We start from the raw sequence: 19,067 nt of genomic DNA, 5'->3' as shown, positions 1-19,067 counted from the left end.
CAAAGTTACAGGCGTCCTTCCTAACTCAGTTGCCAGAGAGGAAGGAAACCACTCAGGGATTTCACTATGAGGCCAATAGTGACTTTAAAACAGTTACAGAGTTTCATGGCTGTGATAGGAGAAAACTGAGGATGGATCAACAACATTGTAGTTACTCCACAATACTAACCTAATTGACAGAGTGAAAAGAATGAAGCCTGTACATAATACGACTATTCCAAAACATGCATCCTGTTTGCAACAAGGCACTAAAATAATACTGCTAAAAATGTGTCAAAGCAATTCACTTTTTGCCCTCAACACAAAGTGTTATGTTTGCGGCAAATCCAATGCAGCACGTTACTGAGTACCACTCTCCATATTTCCAAGTATAGCGGTGGCTGCATCATGTTATGGGTATGCTTGTGATCGCTAAGGACTGGGGAGGTTTTCAGGATAAAAAATAAATGGAATGGCGCTAAACACAGGCACAATCCTGGAGGAAAACCTGGTTCAGTCTGCTTTCCACCAGACACTGGGAGATTAATGAATCTTTCAGCAAGACAATAACCTAAAACACAAGGCCAAATCTACAATGGAGTTGCTTACCAAGAAGACAGTGTATGTTCCTGAGTGGTCAAGTTACAGTTTTAAATTAAAATCATCTTGAAAATCTATGGCAAGATTTAAATGGTTGTCTAGCAATGATAAACAACCAATTTGATGGAGCTTGAATAATTTTGAAAAGAATAATGGGCAAATCGTGTATAATCCAGGTGTGCAAAGCTCTTACAGACTTACCCAGAAAGACTCACAGCTGTAATCGCTGCCAAAAGTGATTCTAAAAATGTATTGAATAAAAATGTGTGAATATATACAGTATGTAAATGAGATATTTCTGTATTTCATTTTCAATACATTTGCACAAAATTTCTAAGAACATGTTTACACTTTAACATTATTGGGTATTAGGTGAGAAAAAAATTTATTGAATCCATTTTGAATTCAAAATGTAAAATAAGTCAAGGGGTATGAATACTTGCTGAAGGCATTGTATATATGACTCGTGTCTGGAGTCCCCTATTTCCAAGCTTGAAAGGAAGGTTGGGGTAAATTGCCTCTTTATCCAAGCTCTGACAAACTCTGACCTAGCTACTGTTAGAAACCCTAATATGTGAATGCTTCCATACGAGGTTACTGCTTGGCTAATGGAAAACGCCGCCATAGATTTTAGCTAACCCGGTATTGCCGATACTCTCTTTGTTCTTGATTACAGAAAACAGTTATATTACAAATGTCCAGTTGCAGATGGTTCTACAAACAGTAGAGAGAACTGCATACCGAAAAGATCATAACTGTTTGGTCTGATTCTCCTCACACTGATGGGAAGCTTGTCCTTGTGCCATATGAACCTTTGTTTCTCTTTCCCTCCAGGAGTTGAACCCCACACCAAAACAACCCTACTTAGACACATGACCGGCAGCAGGAGACAGGGGGAAGAGTGCACATGAAGAGGAGTGTAATAATGGAGATAAAAGAAGAGAGATCTGAATGACAAAACACCAACTTCATGATAACGACAACCACAACGCCACCGCGATGATCAGCACGCACCGGAGAAGGAAATGGATTTTACTTGTAGTTTTCGTACTTTTTTTTTTTTTAAAGAAACAAATCAAAAAAACATTAACTACTAGGCTAGAAGCATGATTTCGTATAAAACAAAAACAAAACAGAGACAACAAAAAAACTAGCAACCAAAATGTGCTTCCTGTTATATGTATCAGCATGAATGACTGCTGGCGCATGGCCTGTCTTTAACTACAGTACTAGGGGTTATGGGAGGGGGGACCACTCCCATGTGGGATGGGAGGTCATGATGAGGTGTAGGGAAAGGTGAATATGTCATACATCCCTTTCCTGAAGAAAAAGGGCAGTGTTTGTTTGTGAAACTTCTGAAAAGGGAGTCTGTTAAATACTCTGAATTATCTCTAGGCAAAGGTTTGCTCCCCTCTCCCTGTCACACTAATCAAACTCTTCTAGCAAACAAACAAACATCACCACAGGCTAGTTTCAGCCTTATGTCCCACTGTCCCACTCCAGTAGCCTACACTTAGGATTTTGGTGTTGTACATACTATATGCACTTAAATGATACGTGACTGAGTGTTACGTGTGTTTTATGTCACAAAAACCTTATGCGATGCTGATGATGATGCTGCTGTTTCAGATCTGCCCTGGTTTTCTTGTTTGGATAACTCTATGTGCATATTCTATATATCTTGATCTGTGTGGACATAAGAACAAACAAAACAATATTTGTGTCATTCTGCCTGTTTTATCTGTCAGTTTTTGTTTGTCTGGTTATTTGTTATTTTGTGATTTTCATGTGCACCCTCCCTTTGCTCCCTTCATCTCACCTACAGGGCATTATTGGCTTCAGAAACATTTCATAGTTCTTTGTGTTTTAGGAAGAGGAGTTTCTGTGTTGACTTGCATCCCCAACCCCATAACCAACCTCCCCCAGAGTGGTTTGTGTGTTTCCAAGGTGAAAGTTATTGGAGTAAATGCTGGTGCGATTATTAGGACTATGAATAGGCCTTTCCCCTACCCTACAGTATGTGTACAGCTATTGTCTAGTTTGTCTGGTGGATCCTGTCACCACCATCTCCTGTATGCAGCCCACTTCAGGCATCTATACACCCCATCCTCCCCACACTCCCCCGTCCCTCTCAATGTGGATGTAGCAGTCCTGTCCTGTCCCTATCGATGTGGATGTAGTAGTCCTGTCCTCTACCAGCAGGGGTCAGGGTTTCCTAATAATTAATGTAGCATCTCCCCTCTGTTGTGTCTGTCCAACAGCGACAGTGTTTCTGTCTGATAGCACAGGATATATCCAAGAAAGAGTTTACAGATCATCTCAGCACATACCCGTCATTCGATAAGGGTAAATAAGTAACTTGACCACCATAGGCAATAATGTAGCTTTGGTTAAGCTGGTTACAGGTGAGAGTCAGCGCCAGAGAGAGGAACGTAGCTACTGAGATTTGTAAGTGTTGGGATTGTAAGTGTTGTTTGTATTGTTGGCAACTCTCAGAAGTGTAGCGAAGACAGCCAGCCACCAATCACTGTGATAAAAAACTGTAATATTGACCCCACAACTGTGAGCCCACACAAACCCACCCCAAACCTTGCTCCTGTCCTCTCACCCCTCTCTTCATGTCTGTACAACCCTACCCTGTTTCCCATCAGAAATGTATTGTTGGATGTTTGTTTAAAGGAAAGCAATAACTTTGGTTGAAGGAGTAGGTCTTTGTGTGTGTGTGTGTGTGTGTACTATGATCCCCTTGATCACTCACTACTTTGACTTTAGATGTACTGTCTGATCAGGAGATATGCCAGAACCCGAGTAACCCACTTGCTATCCACTTGACCTGCATGGAACAGAAAGAGTTTTGGTTGTGTAAAGTAGACCAAGGAGACTGGTTATGGGTTGTTGGAGAGTTCTCTTAATCCAAATGTTTTTCTCCCAGTCCCAACAGTGTTTATTTTTTGTGTGTGTGATTGTGTGTGTTTGAAGGTTGGGGGGGCAAGGAATCTAACTTCATACCAGCCATTCCCTGAGTTTTATGCAAGCTGTCAAATGTCTCATTTTCAAACTCATCAAGGGAATGTAGCAACACTGAAAAACAGCTAAAAGTGTCCACTCATTGTTGATTTAAGCCTTAATGACATTCATATTTTACTTTAAGGAAACATTTGAATGTTGTGTGCGTTGAGTGCATGTGATGAGTCCTCTGATTGTAAGTACAATTGAGACTGACACAGTACAACAGCATTTAGTTTCGACAAATGACAGTGCAGGGTTGAAGGAGGTAAATCGGCATGGGTGTGAAAGTGATATGACACTACTGGTGGACATAACAGAGGCTCTCCAGTCTCTAACCTAATTCATACAAAACATGGTCACAGTAATGTTACCTCAGTACATTATACCATCCTACATCATATTAGATGTATAGATCATCTTGGCACTGTACCGTAACTGATCTAATACATTGCATTTCTCATATCGAAGGAAAATGTGTCACAAACACTCCAGCGAGTATATGAATCAACACTCTGCAATAATAATACCTATACATGTAAATTAATCTCCAGTCCAGGTCCATGCTTTATCCGCCTCTGTAGCCACAGATAATGAATGTAAGGTGTTGCTCTGTAGATGTTAGTTGAGTAGGAAGGCTAGATGTCAGGCTGTTTGAGTCTATCTACAGAACTCAGGATCTGTTGTTTATCAAAGAAACTGTATAAAACTGAACACTCTTATATATGCATACATATTCATAAGTCAATACCCATCCATGCATGATCAGAACAAGAGAATGAGCAAGAGAAAGAGAACAGATCTTCAGCTCAGGATTTTGTATCGAGACATTTTATCATCCATCCCTCCCTCTGCAGGGGGGGTGACAGGGACAGCAGACTGGGCTATGTGGATCTATGGGAGAAGAGCGTTAGACAACTCTCTGAGAATACATGGGGACTTCATTTGCTAGTTTTTTTTTTAGATGGCAAGCATTTTTCCTCAACACCGCCCACCCCCATTCCATCCCTGCTCCCTATAACCAAAAAGAGATTGAGCCAGTTCTAAGGCTTCCTTCCACACAGTGACAGGTTGAGCGGAGGAGTCAATGAGAGGGAGGAGTGGATAGGACTTTAGACTTATTCAAAGTTATAGTGAAAATATCATGAACTGAAGGACTATGGAGGTGACGACATAAACCAAGTTCATGCAAAAAAATATTAACTGTTGCAAAAACTAGTGAACACATATACTCCTTTAGAATGTATTGAAGACATTATTAACGCAATAGCATATTACTCAATACTTAGGAATGCAACTGCGCACATGCACAGAAAATGTTTTTAATATAAATGAATATATATATAATATATGAAAATATATATTTACTTAGAATGCTATGCACCCTTGTCAACAGGATTATAGTAATGTTATGGATGTACTTTTGGCATCATAGCTACCAAGAGACTGTTGAGTTATGGGTAATGCCTGAAACCTGGGAAAAATAGGGGTCTTGTGGGTATTTTAACTTGTTTTGTTTGCTTTTTTTATTGTTATGAAGAGGTCAAATATGGAAAACGTATATCAATGTACAATCCTTTTAATCAAATGGAATCCGATGACATCTATAGATAATCTACCCTGTACACCAGCTCAAATCATTTACAAAATTAATAAAGAAATGAAATGTCCCTGTGTTTGTGTGTGTGTGAGTTTGTATGAGATTAGTATTATTTTACCTGTTGAATGTATGTGAACAATATTAATACATTTCACCGGATGGCCAGAGGCCTATAGCTTGTTTTGTTTTTCAATGGCTCTAAAGTTTTCACAGTTGGGTTATTCTTTCACAGAAGGATATGGTAGGGAGCAGATCTGGCAATGAGAAATTGGTTGTATTATTATGAAAGTTGTATTATGAAAGTCCTGGAGCATTATGTCAGTAATAGCTCAGGATATTGAATAGGTCACCTTTACTCAAAAGCCATGCATTGCATCCGTCATCATATGACTATAATGTTTCTAACATTTTCAAGAACACAGTCACACTGATTAACAGTATCATATTATTACACCGCATTGATTGATGCCTATATCAGTTTGGCTCACTCGCTATTTTCCAACTTGGACATTTGTCGATATACTGTGTCTAAGAAGCAACACCATCCAACAGCGGGGGGCGATATAATATCAATGAGTGCGTGCTGAGGGTGAGTTTGGAAGAACGTGTGCGAAAGTCCTTTAATAAATAAAGAACCTGGCCTCTGCTATAGGTTTGCGTGTTGGAATGTGTGACTAGTTAACATTATTTGTACTTATTATTTTATGAAAAGTAGCTAGTTTGCTATTGATCCAAAGCAAAGAACTGAGAAACCCACAACAAAAGTGTAATGTCCAGGATCTTTACGTTGTTTAATTTGTAGATATTAGAAAACGGCCCTGTGTTTGGAAAATGTCTTCGGGCTGTCAGAAAACCACTACTAGCAAGTCCATTCCGACCAGATGCGTAACTATAAACGACGCGGCGCACATGCCCCACGACTACTCCACAACTCCCGGAGGAACTCCGTTCAGCATAACTCCTGGAGGTAACAGTAGCTAGCCTTTATATATGTGTGTTATGCCATATGTAACTCAACGGGAAATTATTAGATTGCTAGCCTAATTACTATGCGTTCGAGCTATGCAGGTGCCCTGAACACAACCTCCATGGGTTGTCAAATCTCTAGATAAAGGACAAGGCTAGCAGTCAAATTTCTCTAGCAAAATGTTTGCGGTGCAGTATTGTACACTGACAAACGCATTAACTTCAGCCTGCAACATGCTCATGTCTTTCTCAGTGACTTTGTTTTGTTTCTGATAGCGTGCCATTGTTTGCATCCGCTTGTTAACTATAAAGCGTATATAGTGTAACTTTTCGTATATAGTGTAACTTTACGTTGTTTAATTTGTACCACCACCATCATCGTCGTCATGTACCAGCTGGTGTGACTTGAGATCAGTAGGAATCTTGCTTCAATCAGCTGTCTCGGCTAATAACTGGAAGTAGTGGTAACTTATAGACAACTACAACATAGCTACGAGAGATCGTCACTTGGCTTAATTATTTAGCTACACAAATGTTAGCTAACTAGTTAGTTTGGTAGTAGTTACAGCAGTCCCGGGGCCCCGGTTTGGTTTCTGCCCTAGCCAGATGATTCAAATAACCAACTCATCGTCAAGCGTTGCTTATTTCAACCCCTGGTTTATAGCATGGCAACAATAGATTGAGTGATTGTTTTGTTAAACCTTTATTTAACTAGGCAAGTCAGTTAAGAACAAATTCTTATTTACAATGACAGCTTACTGGGAACAAAAAACTGCCTTGTTTAGGGGCAGAATAACTGATTTTTACCTTGTCAGCTCGGGGATTCGATCTTGCAACCTTTTGGTTACTAGTCCAACTTTCTAACCACTAGGCTACCTGCCGTCCCAGCAAATTACCGAAGTGATTATGCAATGGAAATCACAGGTTTTCCCTTTTTTAATTAAGTTAAATGAAGACAGACAGGGCAGGGATATGGGTATGATTACCTATAATGATTACCGCAAATTAGACCTAATTGACAACATGGACTTGTCAGCTTTTTCCTAGATCAGAGTTTAAGTGTGCACTATGTAGGTTCAATTCATATTCTGTTTTATGACAGGGGTCTGCAACATTTAATCCGTTCAAGGATTTAGGGCTTTTATTAGGATCCCCATTAGCTGTTGCAAAAGCCACAGCAATTCTTTCTTGGGTCCACATATAACATAACAATACAGAACAATAATAGACAAGAACAGAGATGCATACGTTTAAATGTGTATAATGTGTTGACCGAACACTACATACATACCAGTTAACATTTACATACAAGTGTAATTAAGTCAGATAGGGGAGAGGTGTTACTTTATTTGTTTTTTAAAACCATGTTTGGTGTTCACTTGGGCTGTCTGAGATGTGAGTTCCATGCAATCATGGCTCTAAAGTACTTTACCTGAATTTGTTCTGGACCTGGGGGCTGTGCAAAGACCCCTAGTGGAGTAAGTTAATTTTGGGGGGAATTTTCATATTAATGTTTCCTATAAAAACAAGAAGCGATGCAGTCACTCTCCTCAACTTATAACCAAGAGAGGCTGGCATGCATAGTATTGCTAAATGCTAATAAAACCAAATCTATTTTGTTCTCTCGGGCTTGTAATATTGACCGTGAGAACCTGCATATTTGCACATTAAAGAGAGCCTAAATTGAGCAAAAATACTTGGGTATTTTGATTGACAATAAGCTCTCGTAAAACACACATTGGAAAGTAGCCCTCTGATTACAGTGAAGAGCAAGACTGGCTGCTCTGTTCTGGACCAGCTGCAGCTTTCTTAGGTCGTTCTTTGCAGCACCTGACCATATGACTGGGCAATAATAAAGATAACAGAACTAGAGCCTGCATCTCTTTATCACGGACAGACTTCTCTCCATCTTTACAACCATTGAGTTGTAATTGAACCATTATGCTTTAACCAAGACAGTTTACAATCTAAGGTAACACCAAGTAGTTTAGTCTAATCATCTTGATCAACAGCCACATTATTCATTATCAGATTCAGCTGAGGTCTGTCTATAACTTAAGGAATGCTTTGCACCAAATACAATGGTTTTAGTTTGAGAGATGTTTAGGACTAGTCACCCATTCTAAAACGGAACAACTCTTTGTTTAGGGTTGCAATTATTTCATTATCTGCGTTTTCTGGCGTGTATAATGTTGAATCATTCACATACATTGACACAGGCTTTACTTAAGGCTAGGTATGGCATTAGTAAAAATAGAAAACAGTAAATGCCCAAGAGAGCTGCGACACACCAACATCAACTTTTTTAAATACATTTTTTTACATAGGCAAGTCGGGCAAGAACAAATTCTTATTTACAATGACAGCCTACTGGGAACAGTGGGTTCACTGCCTTGTTTAGGGGCAGAACAATTGATTTTTACCTTGTCAGCTTGGGATTCGATCCAGCAACCTTTCGGTTACTGGCCCAACGCTCTAACCACTAGGCTTACCTGCCACCCCACTTGTTGTATTCATAGGATGCATTATATGCACATGCATGTGTGGTTACATCAGTGCAACAACTGACATGAGTGCTTTCATATCGTGTGACGCAGGTATAGCAAGCAGGTAGAGATTAGAGTGCATTGCAAAGTAAAAAGTATCTGACATTTTAAGTAGTCCCAGAGAACATATTTGTTGCATGATTAATGCATGGATTGCATGCCATTGTGAATTGAATTCTGAATATGTAGGCTAGGACACTGTTGCCTGTCATGTTTTTTAAAGCGTTTCCACACGGAAAAGTCTAAACAGAATCCTTGTGACATCCCAACTCTGATGTAACCCAATTGAAATTGAAATTTTCAAACGGCTATGGTTTAGGTTAGGGACATTTCAAGGATCCAGGACTAAATGTTTCCACACAAGGCCTTTCACTTCCTCCCTCTTCACTTGGTCACAGCTGAAGTGTTGGTGGTGGCGTTCAACACTGATTCAGAGATGATTAATGCACTAGCAGAACCTGCCAGATCATGTTGCAGTTTCTTATCTTTCAGATGCCATTAACAAATGAGACACATATAGAGTTTCCTAGAACTTAAATGCATTGAATGATATGTAAAATATGCAATAACAAGCAAGATATGAGGGATAACAATTTTCCTACTAATTTCCTGAATAATAGTGACATTTGTTTCTTGACATGTGGTGATGTCAGGAAAATAACCTCACACTCAACGTCAACAAAACTAAGGAGATGATTGTGGACTTCAGGAAACAGCAGAGGGAACCCCCCCCTATCCACATCGATGGAACAGTAGTGGAGAGGGTAGCAAGTTTTAAGTTCCTCGGCATACACATCACAGACAAACTGAATTGGTCCACTCACACAGACAGCATCGTGAAGAAGGCGCAGCAGCGCCTCTTCAACCTCAGGAGGCTGAAGAAATTCGGCTTGCCACCAAAAGCACTCACAAACTTCTACAGATGCACAATCGAGAGCATCCTGGCGGGCTGTATCACCGCCTGGTACGGCAACTGCTCCGCCCTCAACCGTAAGGCTCTCCAGAGGGTAGTGAGGTCTGCACAACGCATCACCGGGGGCAAACTACCTGCCCTCCAGGACACCTACACCACCCGATGTTACAGGAAGGCCATAAAGATCATCAAGGACATCAACCACCCGAGCCACTGCCTGTTCACCCCGCTATCATCCAGAAGGCGAGGTCAGTACAGGTGCATCAAAGCTGGGGCCGAGAGACTGAAAAACAGCTTCTATCTCAAGGCCATCAGACTGTTAAACAGCCACCACTAACATTGAGTGGCTGCTGCCAACACACTGACACTGACTCAACTCCAGCCACTTTAATAATGGGAATTGATGGGAAATGATGTAAATATATCACTAGCCACTTTAAACAATGCTACCTTATATAATGTTACTTACCCTACATTATTCATCTCATATGCATACGTGTATATACTGTACTCTATATCATCGACTGTATCCTTATGTAATACATGTATCACTAGCCACTTTAACTATGCCACTTTGTTTACATACTCATCTCATATGTATATACTGTACTTGATACAATCTACTGTATCTTGCCTATGCTGCTCTGTACCATCACTCATTCATATATCCTTATGTACATATTCTTTATCCCCTTACACTGTGTATAAGACAGTAGTTTTGGAATTGTTAGTTAGATTACTTGTTGGTTATTACTGCATTGTCGGAACTAGAAGCACAAGCATTTCGCTACACTCGCATTAACATCTGCTAACCATGTGTATGTGACAAATAAAATTTGATTTGATGTCATGGTGAGCTGGTTAACTCCCAGGGAGTGTCCCTAATGGCACCCTATTCCCTATAGTGATGTGGCAAAAAATAAATACAGTTGCATTTTTGGGATATTACTTTTGACAATGTATCGTTTTGACAATACCGCAATATTATTTTTTGAGCTAGTTGGCTGTACCTGCGCTAGTTGGCTGTACCTGCGCTAGTTGGCTGTACCTGCGCTAGTTGGCTGTACCTGCGCCAAAACCACAGTATTTTTCCTTCAAAGCTTGTTATCCAAATAGGGAGACAATTTGTATTCAGCACTTTTATTTCCATGACTGATATACACTTGTTTTCCCATGTCTCTCTCTTGTCCCTCTGCAGCAGACATATGGTGAGCAATTTGTTTGGAACATCGAATCGCAATAAAATCACAGTATCGCATTACATATAGAATTGTGAGAATCACTATACTGTGATTTTGTGTGTGCGCGCGTGTGTGTGTGTGTGTGTGTGTGTGTTAATTTGTTTTACTTTTATTTAGACGGGGATCACCATTTGAGACCAGGGTCTCATTCTCAAGGAAGCCTTGTGAACATGAATCCACAATTCAATACAACAAGATTAATCAAAACAAACACATCTATCACATATTATCTCCCTCAAAATGGCTCTAAACTGTCCAATGGAGACCAGCGAGTCAAGTCCCCAGCTCAGTGGAGACCCATTGGGTCCTCCAGAACCAGACAGTCCAGAGAGCGGGGCTGAAAGTTGCTGGATCTCCAATTAATATGTGAGCCGAGGTAGTTGGGGATTCTGAAGAACCCTTTTGCCTACTTTTTGTATTTAATGTTGAGCCCTTCTGGTAGTCAGACTCCCAGCCAACAGAACTATACAAAATGCAGTGATGTGTATGAAAATTGTCCCCAGTGATAAAACACAGTGCTGAGTGATAGACTGAGTCTAGAGGTTTTAAAACAGAGGCTCCCGCATGTATGTAGACTATATCACCATAATCAAGTACTGGGAGAAGCGTTGTTCAAGCAATCTTCCTCCTACTTTCCAAAGTGAGGCAGGATTTATTACTAGAAAAGAAACCAATCTTATTTCTCTTTTTTTTGTTGTCAGTTTTTGAATGTGTGTTTTAAGAGCTTATTGCCAATCAAAATACCCAACTTGCTCAATTTAGGCTCCCTTTAATGTGCAAATATGCAGGTCCTCACGGTCAATATTATGAGACGGAGAGAGCAAAATACATTTGGTTTTATTAGCATTTAGCACTAGTTTAAAATCAGTAAGCAATTTTTGAATTGAGTCAACAAAGTTGAAGTTGGCCTGCTGTACTGAGGGCACGGGGGTAAATGACTGTGGTCCGTGTAGAGATGAATGTTACAGGTTTTAACAGACAAATATTATTTATATAAATGGCGTAGAGAGCAGGGCCCAAAATCAACCCATGTGGCACACCTTTCATAATATTGAAGAAACTACATTTGATATCGTTAGATGGGCAACTTGCAAATGGTTCAATAACTATTTCAGACAACCTTTGAACAAGTAAGAAATGGTTCAATAACTATTTCAGACAACCTTTGAACAAGTAAGAAATGGTTAACTGTGTCAAAAGCCTTTGACAAGTTAATATATAAGTCAGCACAATGACTTTTTTTATGATCTAAACAATATAGCACATCATCTAAGATAATTGTAGCCACTGAAACAGTGCTATGTCCAGGTCTAAAACCAGATGGGTGCTCATTAAGAACAGAATGAGAAGTTAAAACCGTTCTAGGCTGAGAGTTGGCCAGGGACTTTGTCAAGGCAAGATGGCTTGGAAATTGGACAGTAGGTATCCAATTCAGAAGGATCTCTGCCTTTGTGTAGGTGGAAGACTTGTGCCCCTTTCCAGATCTTACGGATAACCACAGAATAAATTGTCAAGTTAAAACTATAGGTTAATGATTCTGCAATAAGTGGGGCAGAAAGCTGCAGCAAAAGGGGATCAAGCCCCAGTGGATTATTTTACATCGCTCTTCAATAAGGCACTTAGTACATCATAGACATCAAATGGTTGAAATAAATTAGGAATTGGCACCTAGGTATTGTAATATCATATCCTGAGGTCCCTTGCAATTCCCACCCCTAATTCCCTATAGAGTGCACAACTTTTGACCAGGGCCCATATATACTCCAAGGTGGCATAGCAGTTCAGATGTCTTTTGTCCTCGACTTGTCGTGTCCTGTGTGTATATATATATATATATATATATATATAACTTTTTTCACATACATTTTATTTTTATTTTCCATCAACTCATCCTCAAAACACTCTCCTGCAACCCGCCTCACCAATTTATATTTATAAAAAAGTATTATTTACCTCATCTGTAATCCTCCAAGAAGCTAGCCTGAAACTAGCCAGAAGCTAATCCAGAAGCTAGTTCAGAAGCTAGTTCGCTTCTTTACTGGCAAATCGTTAGTATTCAGCTAACCACGGTTTGTGGTCATCAGCTATCGCCAGTTTTGTACGGCGCGGCTCGGAACGGAACATACCGGATCAATTTTCTCTCCATGTCCCTGGATTTCGACTGCTCTCTGGACATTCATACCCGGATCTCACAGCTAGCTAGCTGCTATCCGTGTGACTATCGGCCTTCGTCGATTCCCGTATCAAACATCAATTATTCCGGAGCTAGCCAGCTCCATCAATCACTCCTGGGCTGCAGTCACCTATCCGGACCCGTTTTACTGCCTACGCGGAGCCCGACCGGGCCTTCATAACTGGACTGCCGACGTTATCTACCCGAAGGAGATCCGGCTGGCTCCTCCGTCGCGACGTTACCTGAACGCCCATCTGCGGCCTGCTAACCGTTAGCTGTCTTACCGGCTGCTATCTGAATAGACGATCGGACAATTTATTTATTTTTATTATTATTATGTTTTCTTCTTGGGCCTCTAACTAAATCTATTGTTTTTATTTTTGTTGTTGTTGTGATTTGGATTAATCCCCTCTACCACACGGAACCCCACTAATCTACTGACGGAACGCAAGAGGTGGCTAACAACAGACCTCCATCCTATGCTAGCTTGCTACCGATGGCCTGGCTAGCTGTCTAAATCGCCGTGACCCCCAACCAACCTCTCCACTCACTGGACCCTTTTGATCACTCGACTAAGCATGCCTCTCCTTAATGTCAATATGTCTTGTCCATTGCTGTTCTGGTTAGTGTTTATTGGCTTATTTCACTGTAGAGCCTCTAGTCCTGCTCACTATACCTTATCCAACCTATTAGTTCCACCACCCACACATGCAATGACATCTCCTGGTTTCAATGATGTTTCTAGAGACAATATCTCTCTCTTCATCACTCAATACCTAGGTTTACCTCCACTGTATTCACATACTACCATACCTTTGTCTGTACATTATACCTTGATGCTATTTTACCGCCCCCAGAAACCTCCTTTTACTCTGTTCCAGACGTTCTAGACGACCAATTCTCATAGCTTTTAGCCGTACCCTTATTCTACTCCTCCTATGTTCCTCTTGCGATGTAGAGGTGAATCCAGGCCCTGCAGTGCCTAACTCCTATTCCCCAGGCGCTCTCTTTTGACGACTTCTGTAACCGTAATAGCCTTGGTTTCATGCATGTTAACATTAGAAGCCTCCTCCCTAAGTTTGTTCTATTCACTGCTTTAGCACACTCTGCCAACCCGGATGTTCTAGCTGTGTCTGAATCCTGGCTTAGGAAGACCACCAGAAATTTTAATTCCAAACTACAACATTTTCAGACAAGATAGAACTGCCAAAGGGGGCGGTGTTGCAATCTACTGCAAAGATAGCCTGCAGAGTTCTGTCCTACTATCCAGGTCTGTACCCAAACAATTTGAACTTCTACTTTTAAAAATCCACCTCTCTAAAAACAAGTCTCTCACCGTTGCCGCCTGCTATAGACCACCCACTGTCCCCAGCTGTGCTCTGGACACCATATGTGAACTGATTGCCCCCCATCTATCTTCAGAGCTCGTGCTGCTAGGCAACCTAAACTGGAACATGCTTAACACCCCAGCCATCCTACAATCTAAACTTGATGCCCTCAATCTCACACAAATTATCAATGAACCTACCAGGTACCTCCCCAAAGCCTTAAACACGGCACCCTCATAGATATCATCCTAACCAACTTCCCCTCTAAATACACCTCTGCTGTCTTCAACCAAGATCTCAGCGATCACTGCCTCATTGCCTGCATCTGTAATGGGTCAGCGGTCAAACGACCTCCACTCATCACTGTAAAACGCTCCCTGAAACACTTCTGCGAGCAGGCCTTTCTAATCGACCTTGCCGGGGTATCCTGGAAGGATATTGATCTCATCCCGTCAGTAGAGGATGCCTGGATATTTTTTAAATGCCTTCCTAACCATCTTAAATAAACATGCCCCATTCAAGAAATTTAGAACCAGGAACAGATATAGCCCTTGGTTCTCCCCAGACCTGACTGCCCTTAACCAACACAAAAACATCCTATGGCGTTCTGCATTAGCATCGAACAACCCCGTGATATGCAGCTGTTCAGGGAAGCTAGAAACCATTATACACAGGCAGTTAGAAAAGCCAAGGCTAGCTTTTTCAAGCAGAAATTTGCTTCCTGCAACACTAACTCAAAAAGTTCTGGGACACTGTAAAGTCCATGGAGAATAAGAACACCTCCTCCCAGCTGCCCACTGCACTGAAGATAGGAAACACTGTCACCACTGATAAGTCCACCATAATTGAGAATTTCAATAAGCATTTTTCTACAGCTGGCCATGCTTTCCACCTGGCTACTCCTACCCCGGTCAACAGCACTGCACCCCCAACAGCAACTCGCCCAAGCCTTCCCCATTTCTCCTTTTCCCAAATCCATTCAGCTGATGTTCTGAAAGAGCTGCAAAATCTGGATCCCTACAAATCAGCCGGGCTAGACAATCTGGACCCTTTCTTTCTAAAATTATCTGCCGAAATTGTTGCCACCCCTATTACTAGCCTGTTCAACCTCTCTTTCGTGTCGTCTGAGATTCCCAAAGATTGGAAAGCAGCTGCGGTCATCCCCCTCTTCAAAGGGGGGGACACTCTTGACCCAAACTGCTACAGACCTATATCTATCCTACCGTGCCTTTCTAAGGTCTTCGAAAGCCAAGTCAACAAACAGATTACCGACCATTTCGAATCTCACCATACCTTCTCTGCTATGCAATCTGGTTTCAGAGCTGGTCATGGGTGCACCTCAGCCACGCTCAAGGTCCTAAACGATATCTTAACCGCCATTGATAAGAAACATTACTGTGCAGCCGTATTCATTGATCTGGCCAAGGCTTTCGACTCTGTCAATCACCACATCCTCATCGGCAGACTCGACAGCCTTGGTTTCTCAAATGATTGCCTCGCCTGGTTCACCAACTACTTCTCTGATAGAGTTCAGTGTGTCAAATCGGAGGGTCTGCTGTCCGGACCTCTGGCTCTATGGGGGTGCCACAGGGTTCAATTCTTGGACCGACTCTCTTCTCTGTATACATCAATGAGGTCGCTCTTGCTGCTGGTGAGTCTCTGATCCACCTCTACGCAGACGACACCATTCTGTATACTTCCGGCCCTTCTTTGGACACTGTGTTAACAACCCTCCAGGCAAGCTTCAATGCCATACAACTCTCCTTCCGTGGCCTCCAATTGCTCTTAAATACAAGTAAAACTAAATGCATGCTCTTCAACCGATCGCTACCAGCACCTACCCGCCTGTCCAACATCACTACTCTGGACGGCTCTGACTTAGAATACGTGGACAACTACAAATACTTAGGTGTCTGGTTAGACTGTAAACTCTCCTTCCAGACCCATATCAAACATCTCCAATCCAAAGTTAAATCTAGAATTGGCTTCCTATTTCGCAACAAAGCATCCGTCACTCATGCTGCCAAACATACCCTTGTAAAACTGACCATCCTACCAATCCTCGACTTTGGCGATGTCATTTACAAAATAGCCTCCAATACCCTACTCAACAAATTGGATGCAGTCTATCACAGTGCAATCCGTTTTGTCACCAAAGCCCCATATACTACCCACCATTGCGACCTGTACGCTCTCGTTGGCTGGCCCTCGCTTCATACTCGTCGCCAAACCCACTGGCTCCATGTCATCTACAAGACCCTGGTAGGTAAAGTCCCCCCTTATCTCAGCTCGCTGGTCACCATAGCATCTCCCACCTGTAGCACACGCCCCAGCAGGTATATCTCTCTAGTCACCCCCAAAACCAATTCTTTCTTTGGCCGCCTCTCCTTCCAGTTCTCTGCTGCCAATGACTGGAACGAACTACAAAAATCTCTGAAACTGGAAACACTTATCTCCCTCACTAGCTTTAAGCACCAACTGTCAGAGCAGCTCACAGATTACTGCACCTGTACATAGCCCACCTATAATTTAGCCCAAACAACTACCTCTTTCCCAACTGTATTTAATTTTAAATTATTTATTTATTTTGCTCCTTTGCACCCCATTATTTTTATTTCTACTTTGCACATTCTTCCATTGCAAAACTACCATTCCAGTGTTTTACTTGCTATATTGTATTTACTTTGCCACCATGGCCTTTTTTGCCTTTACCTCCCTTCTCACCTCATTTGCTCACATTGTATATAGACTTGTTTATACTGTATTGTTGACTGTATGTTTGTTTTACTCCATGTGTAACTCTGTATCGTTGTAACTGTCGAACTGCTTTGCTTTATCTTGGCCAGGTCGCAATTGTAAATGAGAACTTGTTCTCAACTTGCCTACCTGGTTAAATAAATAAATAAAAATATATAGGGAATAGGACGCAGAGAGCTCAGTTTCCTGCTCTAATATTAGTCCAAGGTTAACAGGAGGAGTAATGCACGGAGGGCTCCCACGGGTTACTCCTCTGCCTTTTTGCTGAGGTTTGTCCTTTTAGGCCACTCATCAGTAACTTGGGAAATTCTGGCACAGAAAGCAGCTGGCCGATTTATATGTAGGCTAGCTTGCCTTGAACCACCCTTTGGTGAGCAGATATCAGTGACTGACTACCCTGTGGACAGGACAGCACAGAGGACAGTACAAACAGAACCATTTTGCACCATATATATTTTAAGGATTCATGCAATCCCTGCATTTGATTCATTTGTTGATGCCATTAGTTTTAGTTTTTTTCAGCCATACACATGCATATCAAATCATTGGGGCGGTATGTTGATTTATGCACTTGTAGATTATTAAAAGTACATACATTTTTAATTATCATTATTTATGTAGAGCTTTCACTTCACACATGTTCTCAGTGTTCCAAAATATCCAGACACCTGTTGTGAAAAGTATGAAAGAGTATATGATGTGTGAGGTTTCACTGCAGGGAGGGTTCAACCAAATAGGACTGCGGAACAGGATGAGTGCTATGGAGGGATTGTGCTCCTGTTTGATCTATAACATTTGCATCACTATTTATTGAACATTTCTACCCCTACCCTCCTCTTTCACCTTAGGTACAAGAATTATCTACGACCGGCAGTTCCTGCTGGAGTGCCGCACTTCCCCGCTGGCCAGGACTCCCCCGTACTCTCTCCCTGACATTCCAGGGGTCACCAGCCCACCCTCAAAACACATCATCAATGTAAAGGTCCATAATGGAGAACCAATGAACAACAACATCGCGGCACCTGCTGACAAAAGCGCTGGTAAGAACGTGATCCAGTCAGGCAGGAAAACTATTTACTCGTATCTCAGATATTACTGTGCCAACAACAAAATAACATCCCCGAAAACAGTCATAGGAAATCAATTTGTTTTATGGAAAATATGTTATTTAATGAGAGAAAATGTTCAGATTTACTGGAAGCTCAATGTTTGGATAATTTTCAGGTTTCAATATTTGCCCCTTATGAAAGTATTGCCTGTCAAGACTCTTCAAATAGGCTATTATATAGGGTCAGTAGGAAATAAATGAACACATGTGTTTTTGTTTGTGAAGGGGATGATGCACAGTTTGAAATGGACATCTAACTGGTGGTGAAATGAGCATTCTAGAGGGATGTGAAACAACTTCACATACTACCACGATGCTAAAGAAGAGGCCCAGCCAATCCCCTGTCCAGACTCGCTACAATATTGTCAACCTGTGTTTACAGATGTGTCCATTAGTTGCTGTGTGTTAACTTTCAATATCAGTGCTGTTGTTACTGTGAAAACTGCTCGAAGGTGGTCTGTTGCCTTTCTCTTGTGAACCCAGCAACAACACTGAAAAAGACTGCCCCAGAGGAGTGGTGTGGAGGTAACGATTCAATTATTGTTTTCATTCTTTAAAATTATTTTGACACCCTAATCATGGGCTAACCACCCTTCACCTCTCTTCAAATACTGCCTTCAAAAAAACTTTACATTTTTACAGATAGTCATACAAAGGAATGTTTTTGTCACCTTTTAAGTTTTGAGACAAAATAAATACATTTTCACATGGTATGTAAGAAGAAGAAATAAAGCAAAGAGAACATATATTTGGTAGTAGACTTGTTTCCTAAAAAGTAACCCGTGTGAATAGAATGGGTATGTGTATTCCAGAATCACAGGATAGCTTCTGTCAAACCCTCGGGCACTCT

At 41.4% G+C, this 19,067-nt stretch overlaps 2 protein-coding genes across 18 annotated transcripts in view; both read left to right on the top strand.

The window, feature by feature from the left end:
* ank1a (ankyrin 1, erythrocytic a) overlaps positions 1-5,255 on the top strand; it is a 158,556-nt gene extending 153,301 nt beyond the window's left edge. For all 17 annotated transcript variants that reach the window (XM_042331544.1, XM_042331547.1, XM_042331554.1 and 14 more), the window contains one exon: positions 1,414-5,255. Coding sequence is in view for 3 of the 17 variants with exons in the window: in XM_042331551.1 (XP_042187485.1) it covers positions 1,414-1,455 (42 nt within the window). In the remaining 14 variants the exon portion in view is untranslated. The remainder of the gene's footprint in view (positions 1-1,413) is intronic.
* Positions 5,256-5,636: 381 nt separating this feature from the next.
* On the top strand, positions 5,637-18,965 carry LOC112262850 (eukaryotic translation initiation factor 4E-binding protein 2). Its single transcript, XM_024438646.2, has 4 exons — positions 5,637-5,774; positions 5,988-6,152; positions 17,958-18,149; positions 18,443-18,965. Exons 2-4 carry the CDS (start codon positions 6,017-6,019, stop codon positions 18,472-18,474), a joined length of 360 nt encoding a protein of 119 aa, XP_024294414.1. The 5' UTR covers positions 5,637-5,774; positions 5,988-6,016; the 3' UTR covers positions 18,475-18,965.
* The last annotated feature ends 102 nt before the right edge of the window (positions 18,966-19,067 follow it).

The sequence above is a fragment of the Oncorhynchus tshawytscha genome, linkage group LG12, assembly GCF_018296145.1.
Source record: "Oncorhynchus tshawytscha isolate Ot180627B linkage group LG12, Otsh_v2.0, whole genome shotgun sequence".
Lineage (NCBI taxonomy): Eukaryota > Metazoa > Chordata > Actinopteri > Salmoniformes > Salmonidae > Oncorhynchus > Oncorhynchus tshawytscha.
Note: the sequence above shows the minus strand (reverse complement) of the source record. Positions and strands in the feature narration are given on the sequence as shown.

Coding starts and splice junctions, on each gene's coding strand:
- LOC112262850 (XM_024438646.2), top strand. CDS start 6,017: ATGTCTTCGGGCTGTCAGAAAACCACTACTAGCAAGTCCATTCCGACC. Junction 6,153..17,957: donor GTTCAGCATAACTCCTGGAG/GTAACAGTAGCT, acceptor CTTTCACCTTAG/GTACAAGAATTATCTACGAC. Junction 18,150..18,442: donor ACCTGCTGACAAAAGCGCTG/GTAAGAACGTGA, acceptor TTGTTTGTGAAG/GGGATGATGCACAGTTTGAA.